Consider the following 14,900-nt stretch of genomic DNA (forward strand, 5'->3'; position numbering starts at 1 on the left):
TGTGTGAGTTGTTTTTAAAGAACCAACCTTGAATATGTTTCTTTGGGGTGCATTCATTTCTGTTTTGTTCCTGTATCTATTTTGAATTATAATTATGTTTATTGTTCCTTTGTGAACTCATACTGTTGTACTTTTTCAAAACCACTGCTTTTTTCTAATAAGACCTTGAATTTTTTCCTAAGAGATTTCCTCCGCCCGCCCCGCCCCGCACCTCCCCTCATCTCCCCAGGTTCTACACTACGCTGCCTAAGCCAGTAGCTCCCTGGCCTCGCACAGTCTGGGGTAAGGCTTTCTCAGAGATCAAAGAATAGGAAGAAGAGACCAAATTTTAAAAATGGCCCTTTCCCTAGCAGGGAGCACATTGCCTCAGCCAAGGGATCACACTCCTCATAGATCACTGAGGACAATGTCACCAAAGTCCACCTCAGGAAGCCAGTGACTTTATTGGGCTACAATATAAAGTCCAGGCAAGAAGCCTAAGTAACCCTAGAGCAACACCGCACTGAAAAGTCTCACCCCAAATGAACAATGGCACCCCTGTAGCTACTTCTGAGTCTCAGCTCCACTCCATGTACTCCAGCACTTGTGAAAAACACAAGGCCACATGCAGTCCCGGGCCCCGTGGTCAGTTTTAGGCCAGCAGGGAAACAGGTAAAGTTTTAGACTTACACATGCCGACAAGCAAGGCAAAGTGGTAATAATGTTCAAAGTGGCCATCGCTGAGTCCCATTTGGGCCAGGTATGGAAGAAGTAATAGCTCTTCCTACCCATGGCAGAGTTCGTGGGTGAAGGCCTCTAACACAAGGCAGGTGAGCAAGAAAAGGCCTACACACTTAGTGAGTGCTTCCCTTCAAAAACCAAGGCCAGAGCTGATACAGGATGGTGCAGGGGTCCAGGGCAGCCCGCATAGCAGGGTGAACGGAGGGCTAACCTCCACTATATGGGAAATGCTTGTTTTTAAAAAGCTGTATACAATGTGTTTCATATCTATTAATTTATGTTATATATTACACATTATTATAAACGTGTATGTGTTTTGTTGTTGTTTTATACAGGATCATATGTGGCTCAAGCTAACTGGCTACATAGCTTATAATCCCAGCACTTGAGAGGTAGAAACAGGAGGATTAGAAGTTCAAGGCCATCCTTGGGTACATACTAAGTTTAGGCCCAGGCTGGGAACATGGAACCCTGTCACAATCAATCAGCCGATCAATCATAATTTCTTAGGGGAACGGAGTATTAAGACAATTTCTCTGTGTAGCCCTGGCTGTCCTGGAACTCACTTTGTAGACCAGACCTGCCTCGAACTCAGAGATCCACCTGCCTCTGCCTCCCAAGTGCTGAGATTAAAGGCATGTGCCACCACCGCCCAGGGAGAAAAAAAAATTTTTAAGGGTCAGAGACATCAGAGGTACCTACAACTTTAAGGCTAGTGTCTTTAGTAGGAGCCTGTAGACAGAGAGCTCTAGGTACTATGGAGACAAACTGACTAACTCTAGGCACAGGACACAGGAACACCACACACAGACACACACACACACACACACACACACACACACACACCTCCTATTATGTGGTCCTCTACACCATGAACCTCTTTCTTACCCAGCCCAGCCACCCTCAAACTCTGAGCCTTTCTACAGTAGTAGAAGGGACCATTGTGGTTAAGGTGACAATGGGCATGGTGCATTTTAACGATCTTAGAGCAAAACCCCAAGCCCGACCAGCACAGGGTCCTCCTTGAGGCTGGCTGGGTGATGGCTCAATTAGAGGCGCCCGGGACTGTGCTGAGGCGAGTGGGCCAGCGCTATAATTGAAAGCACATTTTCCCCTCCGAAGCTGCAGCTGGTTTAGCTCTGCTCATGCAGAAAAGGATATAACCTTGCATAACATAGGAAATGAACGGTTGAGAGAGAAGCCAAATTCAATTTTAGTCAGATATGTTGAGGCCGAGCCCATGATCTATGGGAGCCGGGGCCCGAGCAGCTCGCATGTGGAAAGGCGCGCACTCAGCACTCTATTAATCATGGCCGCCCGCCTGGCGCTGCCGCCCCTGTGTACAGGGGGCCACTGCGCCTGGGCTCCTCCTCAGCGCTGGAGAGCAGCCAAGCACTCCAGAAGTTAACCTCTTAAAGACCCGGAGCTGCTTTCTGTTGAATAAATGTAATTTTGTGGTCAGAAATAAATGCTTGTGATGTAGCAGGGAGCTTTGAAAACAACAGTGAGCCAAAGCTATTACAAATTGCTCCGTGTTGGGGAAGTCAACAGCACACATCAAAATTCCTCGTGTAAAGCAAATTGATTTCGGCCCAGAGCTCTGCAGCTATTCAATAAAAGTCCTATTAAACCATTGTGTGTAATGAACAATCCAGAGCAAATCTAATATTTTCAGAGGGTAATTATTTTTAACGTCCTCTCAGTAGCCATCACTAGGTTTCTTGGATGTTTACAGTGGGTACTCAAGTGGGGTGTGCTCTACCCGGCTGCCTTTTGGCCTCTGAGCTGGGAAACTCCTGTGCATCAGGCTCCCAGCTGCCTAACAGGCACCTGGTGGCCTCCTGTGCCTGGAGTTAAGTAAGGGACAGCCCTGCTCCTCCAGGAGGGTGTTCAGGGACTCTGGTGTCTCCTGGAGCCAGGCACCTAGGAGATGCCTCAGAAGTGTTGTTGAATCCACCTGACCTGATGGAAACAGACAAAAAGGAGCCTCAAAAGCTTAAGAGAGGACGGTTAGATATTGGCAGTGTTCTCTCAGAACCTCAGGTAACAGAGGACAGTGGCCCAAGACAAGGAAGTCAGGTCCTGTGTGATCCAGAGACCCGTGTTGGCACCCAGGGGAACTGTGGGTTCCTTGAGACATGTCTCTTTTACTTCAGTTCCTTGATCATGTGGAAATCAGGCTATTACTCGATGACTCTGACAGCTGAGCAAGTCTGACCCAGCCCTACCCCTGCTCAGCTCATGGTGGGGTTGTAACCCAGCCTCACCAAGTCACTACTGTTAGTGTTAGTCTTGTCTAGACTCTGAGCTTCTGCCCTGACAACTTCTGCTTAGTCTTTCTTTGCTTCAGTGGTACCTATGTGCCAAACCATACTGAACTGGACCTTGATATGTAATGGCAGACACTGTTTTCAGAGAGTTTAATGTTTAGTGAGTCCGCATGTGACATGGTGCTTGTTGCATAGTAGGCCCTCGTTAAATAAAGGATGCAAGGAAGAAGGATGATGGGTGGATGCCTGTGGTTGGTTGAAGACAGATGAGCAGATTGGGCAGATGGATTGGTGAGTGAGGTAGATGGATATGGTTCAGTGGAATGGGTGGGTGAACTTATGTGGCTGAGGATGCATGGGTAGATGAATTGGATGGGTAGATAGGTATGGGAGAGAGTAAACAGACTGAGTAGGATAGATGGATATTGGTGGGTAGGGCAGATGGATGGATAACTGAATGGTTGGCTAGGTAGATTGGAAGAAGTGGCTGGATGTTTGGGTAGATGAGTAGAAAAAAGGGGATGAGCAGATGGATGATCAAGCAGGTGGAGGATGATGGATGGATGGGGATAGGTGAATGATTTGATAGATGAATGGGAATAGATGGAAGATTAAGTGAATGAGTGGGTTGGGTGGGTTTAAAGAGGACGTGCATGAAATGAAATAGATGGATAATTGACCAGATGGGTATGGGAAAGGATGTTTCCTGGTGCTGTGATAACCAACCATGACCAAAAGGAACCTGGAAAGGAAAGAGTTTTTCATCTTATAGCTTGCAATCCCTCATAAATGGAAGCCGGGCTGGAGCCTAGAGCCGGGCTTTTTGGCTACTTTATTGGGTTTCTATAGCTCCCACCCTTCTCCACCCCAGTACCTTCTACCCCCCAACACTAGGTAGGCGAGAAAGAAGGTTAGAAGGGAGAGGCGGTGTAGACCTCTTTGGACTACTGCTAAATTGAGGTATTGATTTCCTTGCGGCAAATTTGATCTTTGCCGACAGGACATCCAATTTCTTCTACTCATCTCTTTGCGCATGGCCATGTAACAAACCACAGCAAATGCAGCAGCAGGGGAAGCAGCTCCTGTCCTCTGTGGAGCACTCCTGGCTCCTCTCTGGGCTCGGGCATTTATGAAAGTCCACAGCATTCAAAACATAAACTCTCCTCAGCTGGCAAAATCACATTCCTCCCAGAGCACAAGACAAATCATAGTTAGTGGCTGTGGACAAACTGAAGCAGCCCCATATCCCACACCTGAGATTAAAATAAAAACATATTCATATAACATAACTGGATTTTAAAAGAAACCAAAAATCTCAGTACAGGACCCTGAGGAAGAAATATGTAGGCAGAAACTAGGGAGGAGTGCTGTTTCCTGGCTTGCCCTCTGCGGCTTGTTCAGCTGCCTTACAGCACCCAAGGCCAACTGTCCAGTGCCCTTCCACATTAATCAATCAATCAATCAATAAAATACCCCACAGTCTTGCCTGCAGGCCAGTCTCATAGTGGTATTTCCTCAATTGTGGTTCCTTCTTCATAAATGATTCTAGCTTATGTCAAATTGACAAGAATTTAACCGACATAAAAATAATAGAGGAGAAAGGAAATGACTGATTGATAGACAGACAGGCAGACAGACAGACAGACGCATGGATGGAGGTAACACCTCAGCTATATAAATTTAAAAAAAAAAAAAGCCCTGTCAGTAAAAAGGTTTTATCTTCTGTCAGTCCAACTCAAGGATATCAGGATAAGAGTACTAGGCCTAAAGTTAAAAAGTTTAAGGCCTGGTGCCTCTGACTTGACCTTGGCCAAATCAGCTGACCCCTCGATGCCTCTGCTACCTCAAATGATAAACATGAGGGTTCAGTGAAATAGATTGGGGTGAGAATTAGAAACGGTATTTACAAACCTGGCATGGTGGCAGCCCGTGATCCCAGCACCTAAGTGGTAGAAGCAAGAGGATCAGAAGTCCAAGGACACAGATTTGCTCAAACATGGTCAATTTTCAGTGACTAGCATGACTGATACTCCACAGATCTTCTTTAGGAAAAGCTATGTCTGCATGTTCATTAGATTTTCCTAATGTCCCATGGACTCAACACAGAAATTCCATTTATGAGACTGACATCAAGAGTCCAATGGCCAAACTGTTGGATTCCCAGAATAAACTTATACAGAGAACACTTAGAGACTTGATAAGTGACTGGGAGCATGGCTCAGTGGTAGAGCACCTACCTAGAATCCCCAGTGAGGGGCTGGGGTGTGGCTCAGTGGTAGAGCACCTGCCTAGAATCCCCCAGTGAGGGGCTGGAGTGTGGCTTAGTGGTAGAGCCCCTGCCTAGAATCCCCCAGTGAGGGGCTGGGGTGTGGCTCAGTGGTAGAGCACCTGCCTAGAATCCCCCAGTGAGGGGCTGGAGTGTGGCTTAGTGGTAGAGCCCCTGCCTAGAATCCCCAGTGAGGGGCTGGGGTGTGGCTCAGTGGTAGAGCACCTGCCTAGAATCCCCCAGTGAGGGGCTGGAGTGTGGCTTAGTGGTAGAGCCCCTGCCTAGAATCTCCCAGTGAGGGGCTGGAGTGTGGCTCAGTGGTAGGGCCCCTGCCTAGCATGTGTGAAGTTCTTAGTTCAATCTCTAGCACTTCTAAAATTAAAGCCAGCTTTCTGCAATTTGATGATCTCATTGTTCTTGTCAAACAGTAAATCATTATTATGTAAATGTTCTTGCTGGCTCTTCTCACCCTTCATTGGTCTGTATGGTTTTTCCTGTTCCGATGCCACAGTCTTGGTTCACGTGGTCTGTGATTTGTCAACTGGGAAGTATGAGTCTGCCAACTTTTTCCAGTTTCAAGATTTTTGTCTGTTTGGGGGCCTTTGTATTTCCATAGGTTTCAGGATCAGTCTTTCATTTTCAGCGATGGTAAGACCAGCTGGGATTTTGGAATGCCATGCATGAATCTGTAAATCAGCTTTGTGCCTATTACCATTGTAGTAGTATTAAGTCTCCAATTGACCAAAGACCTCCATTTAATCTAGCTTCTTTTATAATGTTTTATGGTTTTCAGAGTAAATTTTATACTTCCCTCTTTTAGTTTTTTTATTCTTTGACAATTTTATATATGCTTACAATGTATATTTCATTATTATTAGTTATTGAGACATCATCTCACCATTTAGTTCTGGCTGGCCTGGAACTCTTTCATTGTTGTTTGTTCGTTCGTTTGTTTTTGAGAAAGGGTCTCTTAAGCTGAAGCTTTGGCCCTTACCATCAGGCCTAGCCCCAAAGAAAAATGACTCCCCTCCCCCAGAAGCCATCAATTGCCAATAGCTCTTCGGCTAGGGGTGGAGCCTCATGAGCTCCTCCCCCACCCATGCTGGAATATTGATTGGCTTGATCATGTGCGGTAACCATAGCTGCTCTGAGTTCATAAATAATATCTAGAAGACAGCGTTTCACAGTGTTCCTCCCCAGCCTCTTGCTCTTACATTCTTTCTGACTCCTCTTCCCAGATGTTCCCTGAGCCTTGGAGGGGTTTGCATAATGGTCGTATTTAGGGCTAAGCACTCAACAGTCAGGATTCTCAGCACTTTAACCAGGTATGAGACTCTGCATTGGATGACTGCTGCCTACTGCAGAAAGATGCTTTTCTGGCCAGTCTAGAGTTGCACTAATCTACCACAATATAAATACTTAAAAGGCAATTTGGCAACATGTCCACTTGGCAAAGCAACAGTAGTAGATACTCTATTAGAGTCCAAGCCATGAGCTTTTGAACATGTTTACAGTGCTAGACATGAATCCTTTCCTGTGGACAAGCCTCAAATCCAACCATAGAGATGCCGTGCCATTAGTACAGCAGTAGGAACATCTAGAGTACGTAGCACATTATTATCGGAGCTGGCAGGGAGTTTGCCTGGGTAAGTCCATTGATGACTTTTCTCCTCCAGCATCCTGCATACCACCTTTGGCACTTTGATAGCCATCCAGCAGGGAGGGAGCTCTATGTTTTGCACCTAAAATAGGTTGTATCTTCATCAATAGAGTCATACGTGGGGATAACAAAGCAATGGAATATAGCCTTTGTTTTTTGGGGGACCAGGTTTCTTTCCTGACTGACAACTTATAGGGACGTCTTCCATGTCTGACATTAAGATTTTCTTTCAATAACTCATATCTTCTTGGGGAAAAATTGTCTTTCCTGTCCTAGGAATTGTTGGGATTTGTTTTTTTGTTTTCGAGACAGTCTCTGTGTATCCCTGGCTATCCTGGTATTTGTTTTATAAACCAGGCTGGCCTTGAACTCAGGAGATTTGCCTGTATATGTGTCCCAAGTGCTGGGATTGAGGGCGCGGTAAGGTTACAGGCATGTACCAACATAACCAGTTTATATGGTGCTGTGGATAGAACTCAGGGATTTAAGCATGCTGAACCAGCACTCTACCAGCTGTTCACTACCTCAGGCAACCATTCCTTTTCTAGGAATACTTTCCCCATCCCTCCCACAGTTTTCCTAAAGTAAAAGATGTTGCGATGGAGCATGGGCCTGCAATCCCAGCACTCAGGGAGGCAGAGGCAGGTGGATCTCTGTGAGTTCGAGGCCAGCCTGGTCTACAAAGCTAGTCCAGGACAGCCAGTGCCACACAGAGAAACCTTGTCTCCAAAAAACCAAAAAATAAATAATACATTAAAAAATAAAATAAATAAAAATGCAAAACTCCCCCCCCCCAAATGTATGACTACCACCACCGCCAACAACAACAAAAGATGGTGGGAGGGAAGAGGAGGCTCTGGCCTCCTTGGAGGGGATTGTGAACCTCCTCACACTCTGGTTTTATTTTTAATTTATTCACTTTAAATCCTGATCATAGCCCCCTCCCTCACCTCCTCCAGGTTCCACCCTCCCTCCCTCTTCCCCCCATCCCCTCCCCTAGTCCACAGAAAGGGGGATCCTTCCTCTCCTACCAACTGACCCCAGCCTATCAAGTCTTATCATGACTGCTTGCATCTTCTTCCTCTGTGGCCTGACAAGGCCACTCCACCAGGAGGAAGTGATCAAAGAGCAGGCAACAGAGTCCATGGCCGAGACAACCACTGCTTCCCTTACTAGGGCACCCACATGGCCATCTGAACTGGAGGCCTAGATCCAGGGGACCCACATGGCCATCTGAGCTGAAGGCCTAGATCCAGGGGACCCGCATGGCCATCTGAACTGAAGGCCTAGATTCAGGGGACCCGCATGGCCATCTGAACTGGAGACCTAGATCCAGGGCACCCACATGGCCATCTGAACTGGAGGCCTAGATCCAGGGGACCCACATGGCCATCTGAGCTGAAGGCCTAGATCCAGTCCATGCATGGTTCTTGGTTGGTGCATCAGTTTCCACAGGCCCCCCCGAGCCCAGATTTGTTGGCTCTATTGGTCTCCTGGTAGAGCTCCTGTCCTCTCTGGGTCCTTCTAGCTCCCAACTGTTCCATAAGACTCCCTGTGCTCTGCCTAAGTTTGGCTGTGAGTCTCCACATCTGCTTCAATCCTCTGCTGGGCAGAGTCTTTCAGAGGACTTCTATGGTAGCCTCCTGTCCTGTTTCCTCTCTTCAAGCACTTTCAGTGTCTAGTCTATTTGCCCTTCTGAATGAGTAGTAAGCATCCCCCCTAAGGTCCTCCTTGTTACTTAGCTTCTTAGGTCTGTGGATTATAGTGTGATTATTTGTATTATGTGGCTAATATCCGCTTATAAGTTAGTATATACCACCATGTGTGTCCTTCTTAGTCTGGGCTACCTCACTCAGGAAGATCTTTTCCAGATCCATCCACTTGTCTGCAAATTTGTTTTTATGGTGGGAATGAAGAAATGAAAGAACTAGTGAGTGAGGCAGGCGGCCGGCCCCTCCCACTTCTGCACTGAGCCTGCTGCTGCTCTGAGCGGTCTCCTGTAGCTCACCTCCAGGTCTGGTTGGGCTTTAGGAAGACTGCAGGCAGCTAGCCCTCCAGCCTCACAGCCCTTCAGCTGCACTCTGAAAAGGGAATGTCAGCGGCGATGGAAAGGCCGGCAAACAACACAGGGAAGCCGTTAAGTATCAGTTTGATTATCTGCACTGTTCTTCCTCTGCATCTGCCCACACCTCTACTGTGGCCTCACTCTTACCTGTTCCAACGTCTTCTTTCAGATTTTTACTAAAACACACTTTCCTCATCCAAAGATGGATGACTTAGGCTGGCGAGGTGGCTCGGATGGTGGTGGTAGTGGCACTTGCCAGCAAGCCCAATGACCTGAATTTGATCCCCAGAACCATATAATGGAGGGAGACAGCTGACTCCTGAGAGAGAGAGAGAGAGAGAGAGAGAGAGAGAGAGAGAGAGAGAGAGAGAGAGAGAGAGAGAGAGGGGGGCTTTTCTGTTGTAGGCCAGACTGACTTTCAGTTCAATGTGTAGACTAGGATGGTCTTGAACTCCTGTTCCTTCTGCCTCCACCTCCCAGGAGTGGGGATAGCAGGAGTGGGCAACATGCCTAGGACCATGGAAAAAGCTGTTTCTGTTACAGATACAAAACACTGCTGCTATAGGTCTGTCGCATAAAAATTAACTTGTTAACTCTATATAAGTTTTGGAACTTCAGTTCACCTTTGGAATAAAAAAAGCACAGCGCCCCAAGTTAAGCCAGCATCAAACAGGAATTACCAGCCCGATTACTCTGGAAATTGTGTGTGTGTGTGTGTGTGTGTGTGTGTGTGTTGTCCTTTTGTACTAAACAGCACTGTATTAACTACAGACACAGACTCAACTGTCAATACAGTAGCAGACTACAGGTACAATGTTTGCCTAGCATGCACAAAGCCATCACTGGCACTGCATAAACTAGGCGTAGAAGTGCAGGCAGACCTGTGGTCTCAACACCCCTGTAATGGAGGCAGGAGGGTCAAAAATCCAAGATTGTACTTGGCTACATGTGAAGTTCAAGGCCATCCTGGGCTACATGAGACCCTCACTCAGAATAAGAAAATAGAGGGAAGAAAGAAATAGTTGAAGTCTCTGGTCATGCTGCTGGAGGTGGGTGGGGTGGCTCATTTGTAGAAAGATGCCTAGATGTGTGGTAGGAAACTGCCTTTCTAGGGGTTGCAGAGAGTCCAGGGCTATCATTACACTGTGTCCCCAAAAGCAGGTGCATATGCCACAGGCAGCTCTGTCCTGCAAGTGAAATTGTTCATTGAGTGTGGGTTTCCAGGCTCAGAAAGAAGATAAGAGCTGCAGCAAGGAGATCTAGAGGAAGGGAGTCTGGTCTGTAGCCCTGGCTCTGGGGACAGTCTGATCCCCTGCGCTGGTGGGAGTGGCCTCCGGTTTATAGGTGGATCTGAGCCCAGCCCCACGGATCAGTAGAACATTCCATTGAGGCGCCTTCCAGGCTGAGTAGAAATTGCTTGGTACTCCCGGGAACAGGGAGTGACCGGGTGTGGCTGGAGGGGGAGGCGTGGCAGGAGGTGAGCCCCAAACAGAACAGGAAGCTTGCGGAGCAAGACAGTTTTTACAAGTGGCCACAGCCTATGTGATCTCATGATCCAACCTAGTCCTGCCATCACAGTGGTACCTCTGTCCTTTCTTCTTGTTCACTTTGCTATTATGGTATGAGAGCAGTAGATAGAATTGCCACCCCAGGCTCAGGTGTGCTCATGTATAACCTGGGAACCTGACTCCACACTCTGCCTTCAGACCTCACCCAAAGAACTGCCATGCCTCAGTGTGCCACTGCCTAGGCACATAGTGACAGGCAGATAAGGATGGGATGGGTTTCTTTCTGCCTCTTTTTTTTTTTTTAACAATAAAGGGTCCAGACAAGAGGACCATTCCCTCTGTAGACACCTGCAGGCTTGCTCTTACAGGAAACAAAGCCAATGTCACTCGATCCTTCTCTGGGTTGGGCACTGTGTTAAGTCACTTGACTGTGTTAGATCACTTGCTTGCTCAGCCCTGGCAGATGAAGTTTGTCACCTCTAGCCGCTGGCAGTTATGGTCAAACAGCCAGCCCCAAAAGTTCTGGCACCTCTTGCCAACCTTGTTCTTCTCTGGAACTCTGCCAGCCAGAGCGAAGTCTGAACTGAAACTAGAGGAATTGGGCTTGGGCATAGATATTCTGCCTTGCCTGGATATGCCTGAGAAGACTCAGGTGAAACTCCGCAAACAGAAAGTGGCAGCCGCTTACCAGCTGTAAGCAGTGAACAAGAACAGCCACCACAGGAAAGATGAGCTGGGGACTAGTGCGTATTTCAGGACAGCTGCCACGGGAAGGAGGCAGAGGAAGGGGATCCCAGAGAGGCTGTCAGAATTCTCAGAATGCACTGATTATTCCAGACAGCTTGGGAAGGCTCACCAGGGCCCTGGCTTCCTCAGCTAGAAACGCAGCCTCTCTTAAACCTCATGGAGTGGGAATGTGGCTCGGTGGTAGAGCGTTTACCAAGCATCCATGAAATCATGGCACTGAATAAACTGACATGAGAGCCCATACCTGTGGAGGCAAGAGGGCCAGGAGTTCAAGGTCATCCCCAACTACATGGTGAATTCAAAAATAGCCTGTGCCACATGAGACCTTGTTCTGGAAGGAAAGAGAACTTCATATATGCTTCATGGATGATAAAAATCCACTGCCTACCCTTGTCATCTTGGGACAGAATTTGAGCTTGCTTACATTTGTGGAAGGAGCACTCAGAGCCACAGACTTGGAATTCATTTCCTGGTGCTGTCTAGAAACAAGTGCCTCACGGTCCTGGGACTAAAGGACAAGGTGACTGTGTGAGCAGGGCTGGCTCCTTTTTGAGAACAAGGAGTGTGGTAAACGGCATTCCGTGTGGAGGCAGTGCCCCAGCCCTGGCTTCCTGTCAGCTATGCTCTCCCTGTGCATGGCTGCTAGATGTCGCACAAAGAAACACGTAAACAAGGTGAAAGTAGCCTGGCAAGGGTGGGCCATGACCCAAACCAGGCTGCAAGCGCACGGTGCAGGAAGTTCGCTTAGATCTTATTCTAAAGTGGCAAAATGACCGCATCGTTTAATTGGTGGGAGCCTGACCTCACAATGTGATGCAGTTAGCTGAGTGGCACAAAGGGGAAGCCTGTGATAGTCTAGGGTTGGGGAACTAGGCACATCAAAAAATGGCGGAGGGGTGGTGGTTATGGACTATTGGCCCTTGGTGGGCTAGCTATTTTTAATACGAGGGGGTGGGGTAGGGCAGGCAACAACCATCTCTCATGCCCATGTCCCCTCTTTTATATCATATATTTGTATATGGTGAATGTGTGTGTGTGTGTGTGTGTGTGTGTGTGTGTGTTTACGTGAGGAGGGTATGTTTGTGCACTGTGTGGGTGCCAGAAAAGGCAATCCTGAGAGTTATTTCTCAGCCCCCTTCTACCCTTTTCTTTTGAGATCCTCACCTGGATTCTGACTTGGTACTCGGCAGGCAGGCAGGCTGCGCTGGCTGGCTGGCCAGTGAACCCCAGTGATCCTCCTGTCTCAGCTTCCCCAGCACTGGGATTACAAGCTGGCAACACTGTGCCTAGTTTTTTATTTAGATTCAGGGAATCAAACTCTAGTCTGTGCTTGCAACTTTGCCATCTGAGCCATCTCCCCAGCCCCCAAGTTACCCCTTTTTATAAAGTCCTGTTGGATGCAGGTCCATAGAGCTGACTTCCAGTTTACAGAAGCCTGACCCCCCCCCCCCCATTTGGTTTTTCGAGACAGGGTTTCTCTGTGTAGCCTTGGCTGCCCTAGATTTGCTTTGTAGACCAGGCTGGCCTCGACTCACAGTGATCTACCTGCCTCTGCCTCCCTAGTGCTGGGATTAAAGGCATATTAGATGGAAGGAGGCGTCTCACCGGAACCAGCTTCGTTACTCAGGAAGTCTGAAGATCCTATGGGAGATGTATGATCGGCAGTGATGGTCCCAGTTTCCCTGCCCCAGTAAACCTGTCCCCAGCCCATGCGAGCCAGCCCATCCTTTCCGGCCCAGACATAACGCAAAAAGGAAAAAAAAAAAAAAAGAAGCCCGACTTCTAAGTAAAGCCACATGAATGGCTGTGAGGGGTTAGTCTTTTGCTGTGTTTGCTGGTTGGTTGATTTGGGGTTTTTTAGGGGTAGGAGAGAGGCTTAAGACAGGGTTTCTCCGTGTGACAATCTAGAACTCACTTTGTAGGTCAGGCTGGCCTCAAACTCACAGAGATCAACCTACCTCCCACAAGCTAGACTCTCAATTTAGCAAGGCCCTCTTAGGCATGTAAACAGCTTGCACAGGGAGCTGGATCCATCAGGAGGCTCCACATCCCGCGCTTGGTCTGCTGCAGGGGAAGGCACCTGGGAAATGCAGGTGCATCCCTAGGCCAGTGCTGAGATGGTTTCTGGAGCCAGTGTGGGGACCCAGGCATAAAGGCAGTTAGGTCTTAAGAAGTAGTCCACCCTTGAGGTAAGCCAAGCAGGACATCAGGTACCTTTCTCACCACTTGGGGGGCAGAGGCAGGGGAATCAGGGGTTCAAACTCATTTACAGCTACATAGTAAGTTCAAGGCCAACACGGACTAAAGGAGACCCTGGAGAGACAGGGAGAAAGCATTTGCCTTGTGGGTTATTTTGGGGCACACTGCATTTACACACTCTGTGCACACACTTAAATTACAATTTTATTTTATGAAGGAAGAATAGAATCTGAATTGTAAACAAGTGACTTGAGATGTGGACTTTGGAGCGTGACTTGTTAGAAGCTGATGGTGTTTGCAGTGTCTCTGCCTGTCCTGTGTTAGAACTCCTGCGACCTAGGAGCCATGTCCCCCGGCTCTTCAGCGGTTCACCCTCCTTGCTCACCCCTTCACAGACTGTTGCCTGGCCCAGGCAAGAGGCCCTATAATTAAGACCCATCTTTTGCCTCTTTAATAACACGGGAGAGAGAATGATCCTGAGTAAAGCCAACAGGAAACTGTAATTCCAGGTCCTTTTCCTGAGCCGGTACGAATTTAGTGCGTGTGAAGTCTTGCTGCCTCAGGAGCAGAGCCGGCTGTTGTCTTGGCAGTTGTGTGGTGGGAGGGAAGTAGCTCAACACGGTGGTCTGACAGTATGAAGCTCCGTGGGTGAGTGTCTGTTCTACCTGGAGTTTCCTACTTCACTTTTCTGTGATATGTAGCCCTCAGGTGAGGGAAATGAGCTCAGCTGGTCAGTTGACGAGACACAGACTGACATCAAACCTCCCCCAGTGCTGACTGGAAACCCCGGCAGTGTCCTTGACTTACCTTGCTCTGTGCCACACACTGACTCAGCATGCTGCAGTTTTCCCCACTGGTCACTTCTCAGTGCCTTTCACATTGTCCTCTGGAATGAGGACAGGGATCCCACTGCCCTTCCACCCCCAGCCTCCCCCTAGTACCTTCTACTGTGGTGTATACCACGGAGATGTTATCTTCCTCCGTGTACAGGATGGCCTCTTGGATTCTGACCCCACTCGACGACCATCCAATGCCACTGCCAAAAGTCCCATGTGGGTATATCTGTGCTCTCTCCTTAAGACCCTTGCTGACCTCCCCCCATGTCCGTGACTTACTATTGCCTTATCCATGGGGTCTTAACGTTTATTCTAGAGCACAAGCAGGTATGTGTGGTAGGAGGCTGAGGCAGGAGGATTGGGAGTTCTAGGCTACATCCGGCTATATAGTAAGATTCTCTTAGAAAGAAAAAAAATGTGGGCTCTTGACACATTTTGAGTTCTTTCCCTTCTTTGTCTCCTCGTTTAGATTGATGCACTGAGTAAAAGAAGCAAAGAAGCAGAGGCAGCCTTCTTGACCGTGTACAAGAGATTAATTGATGTTCCAGGTAAGTCAGGCCATTGCTAGCCAGTGAGAATACCATGTCTGCTCGAGGTGGGGCTGCTACTGATTTTAATTTTCCTAAGGA

The 14,900-nt window shown here is 48.1% G+C and overlaps 1 protein-coding gene across 12 annotated transcripts in view; it reads left to right on the forward strand.

Moving 5' to 3' along the window:
• CUX1 (cut like homeobox 1) overlaps positions 1-14,900 on the forward strand; it is a 346,720-nt gene that overhangs the window by 174,840 nt on the left and 156,980 nt on the right. For all 12 annotated transcript variants that reach the window (XM_084764549.1, XM_084764550.1, XM_084764551.1 and 9 more), the window contains exon 4: positions 14,741-14,819. In XM_084764549.1, coding sequence (XP_084620675.1) covers positions 14,741-14,819 — 79 coding nt within the window. The remainder of the gene's footprint in view (positions 1-14,740; positions 14,820-14,900) is intronic.

The sequence above is a fragment of the Acomys minous genome (genome assembly GCF_964271855.1).
Source record: "Acomys minous genome assembly, chromosome: 16".
Lineage (NCBI taxonomy): Eukaryota > Metazoa > Chordata > Mammalia > Rodentia > Muridae > Acomys > Acomys minous.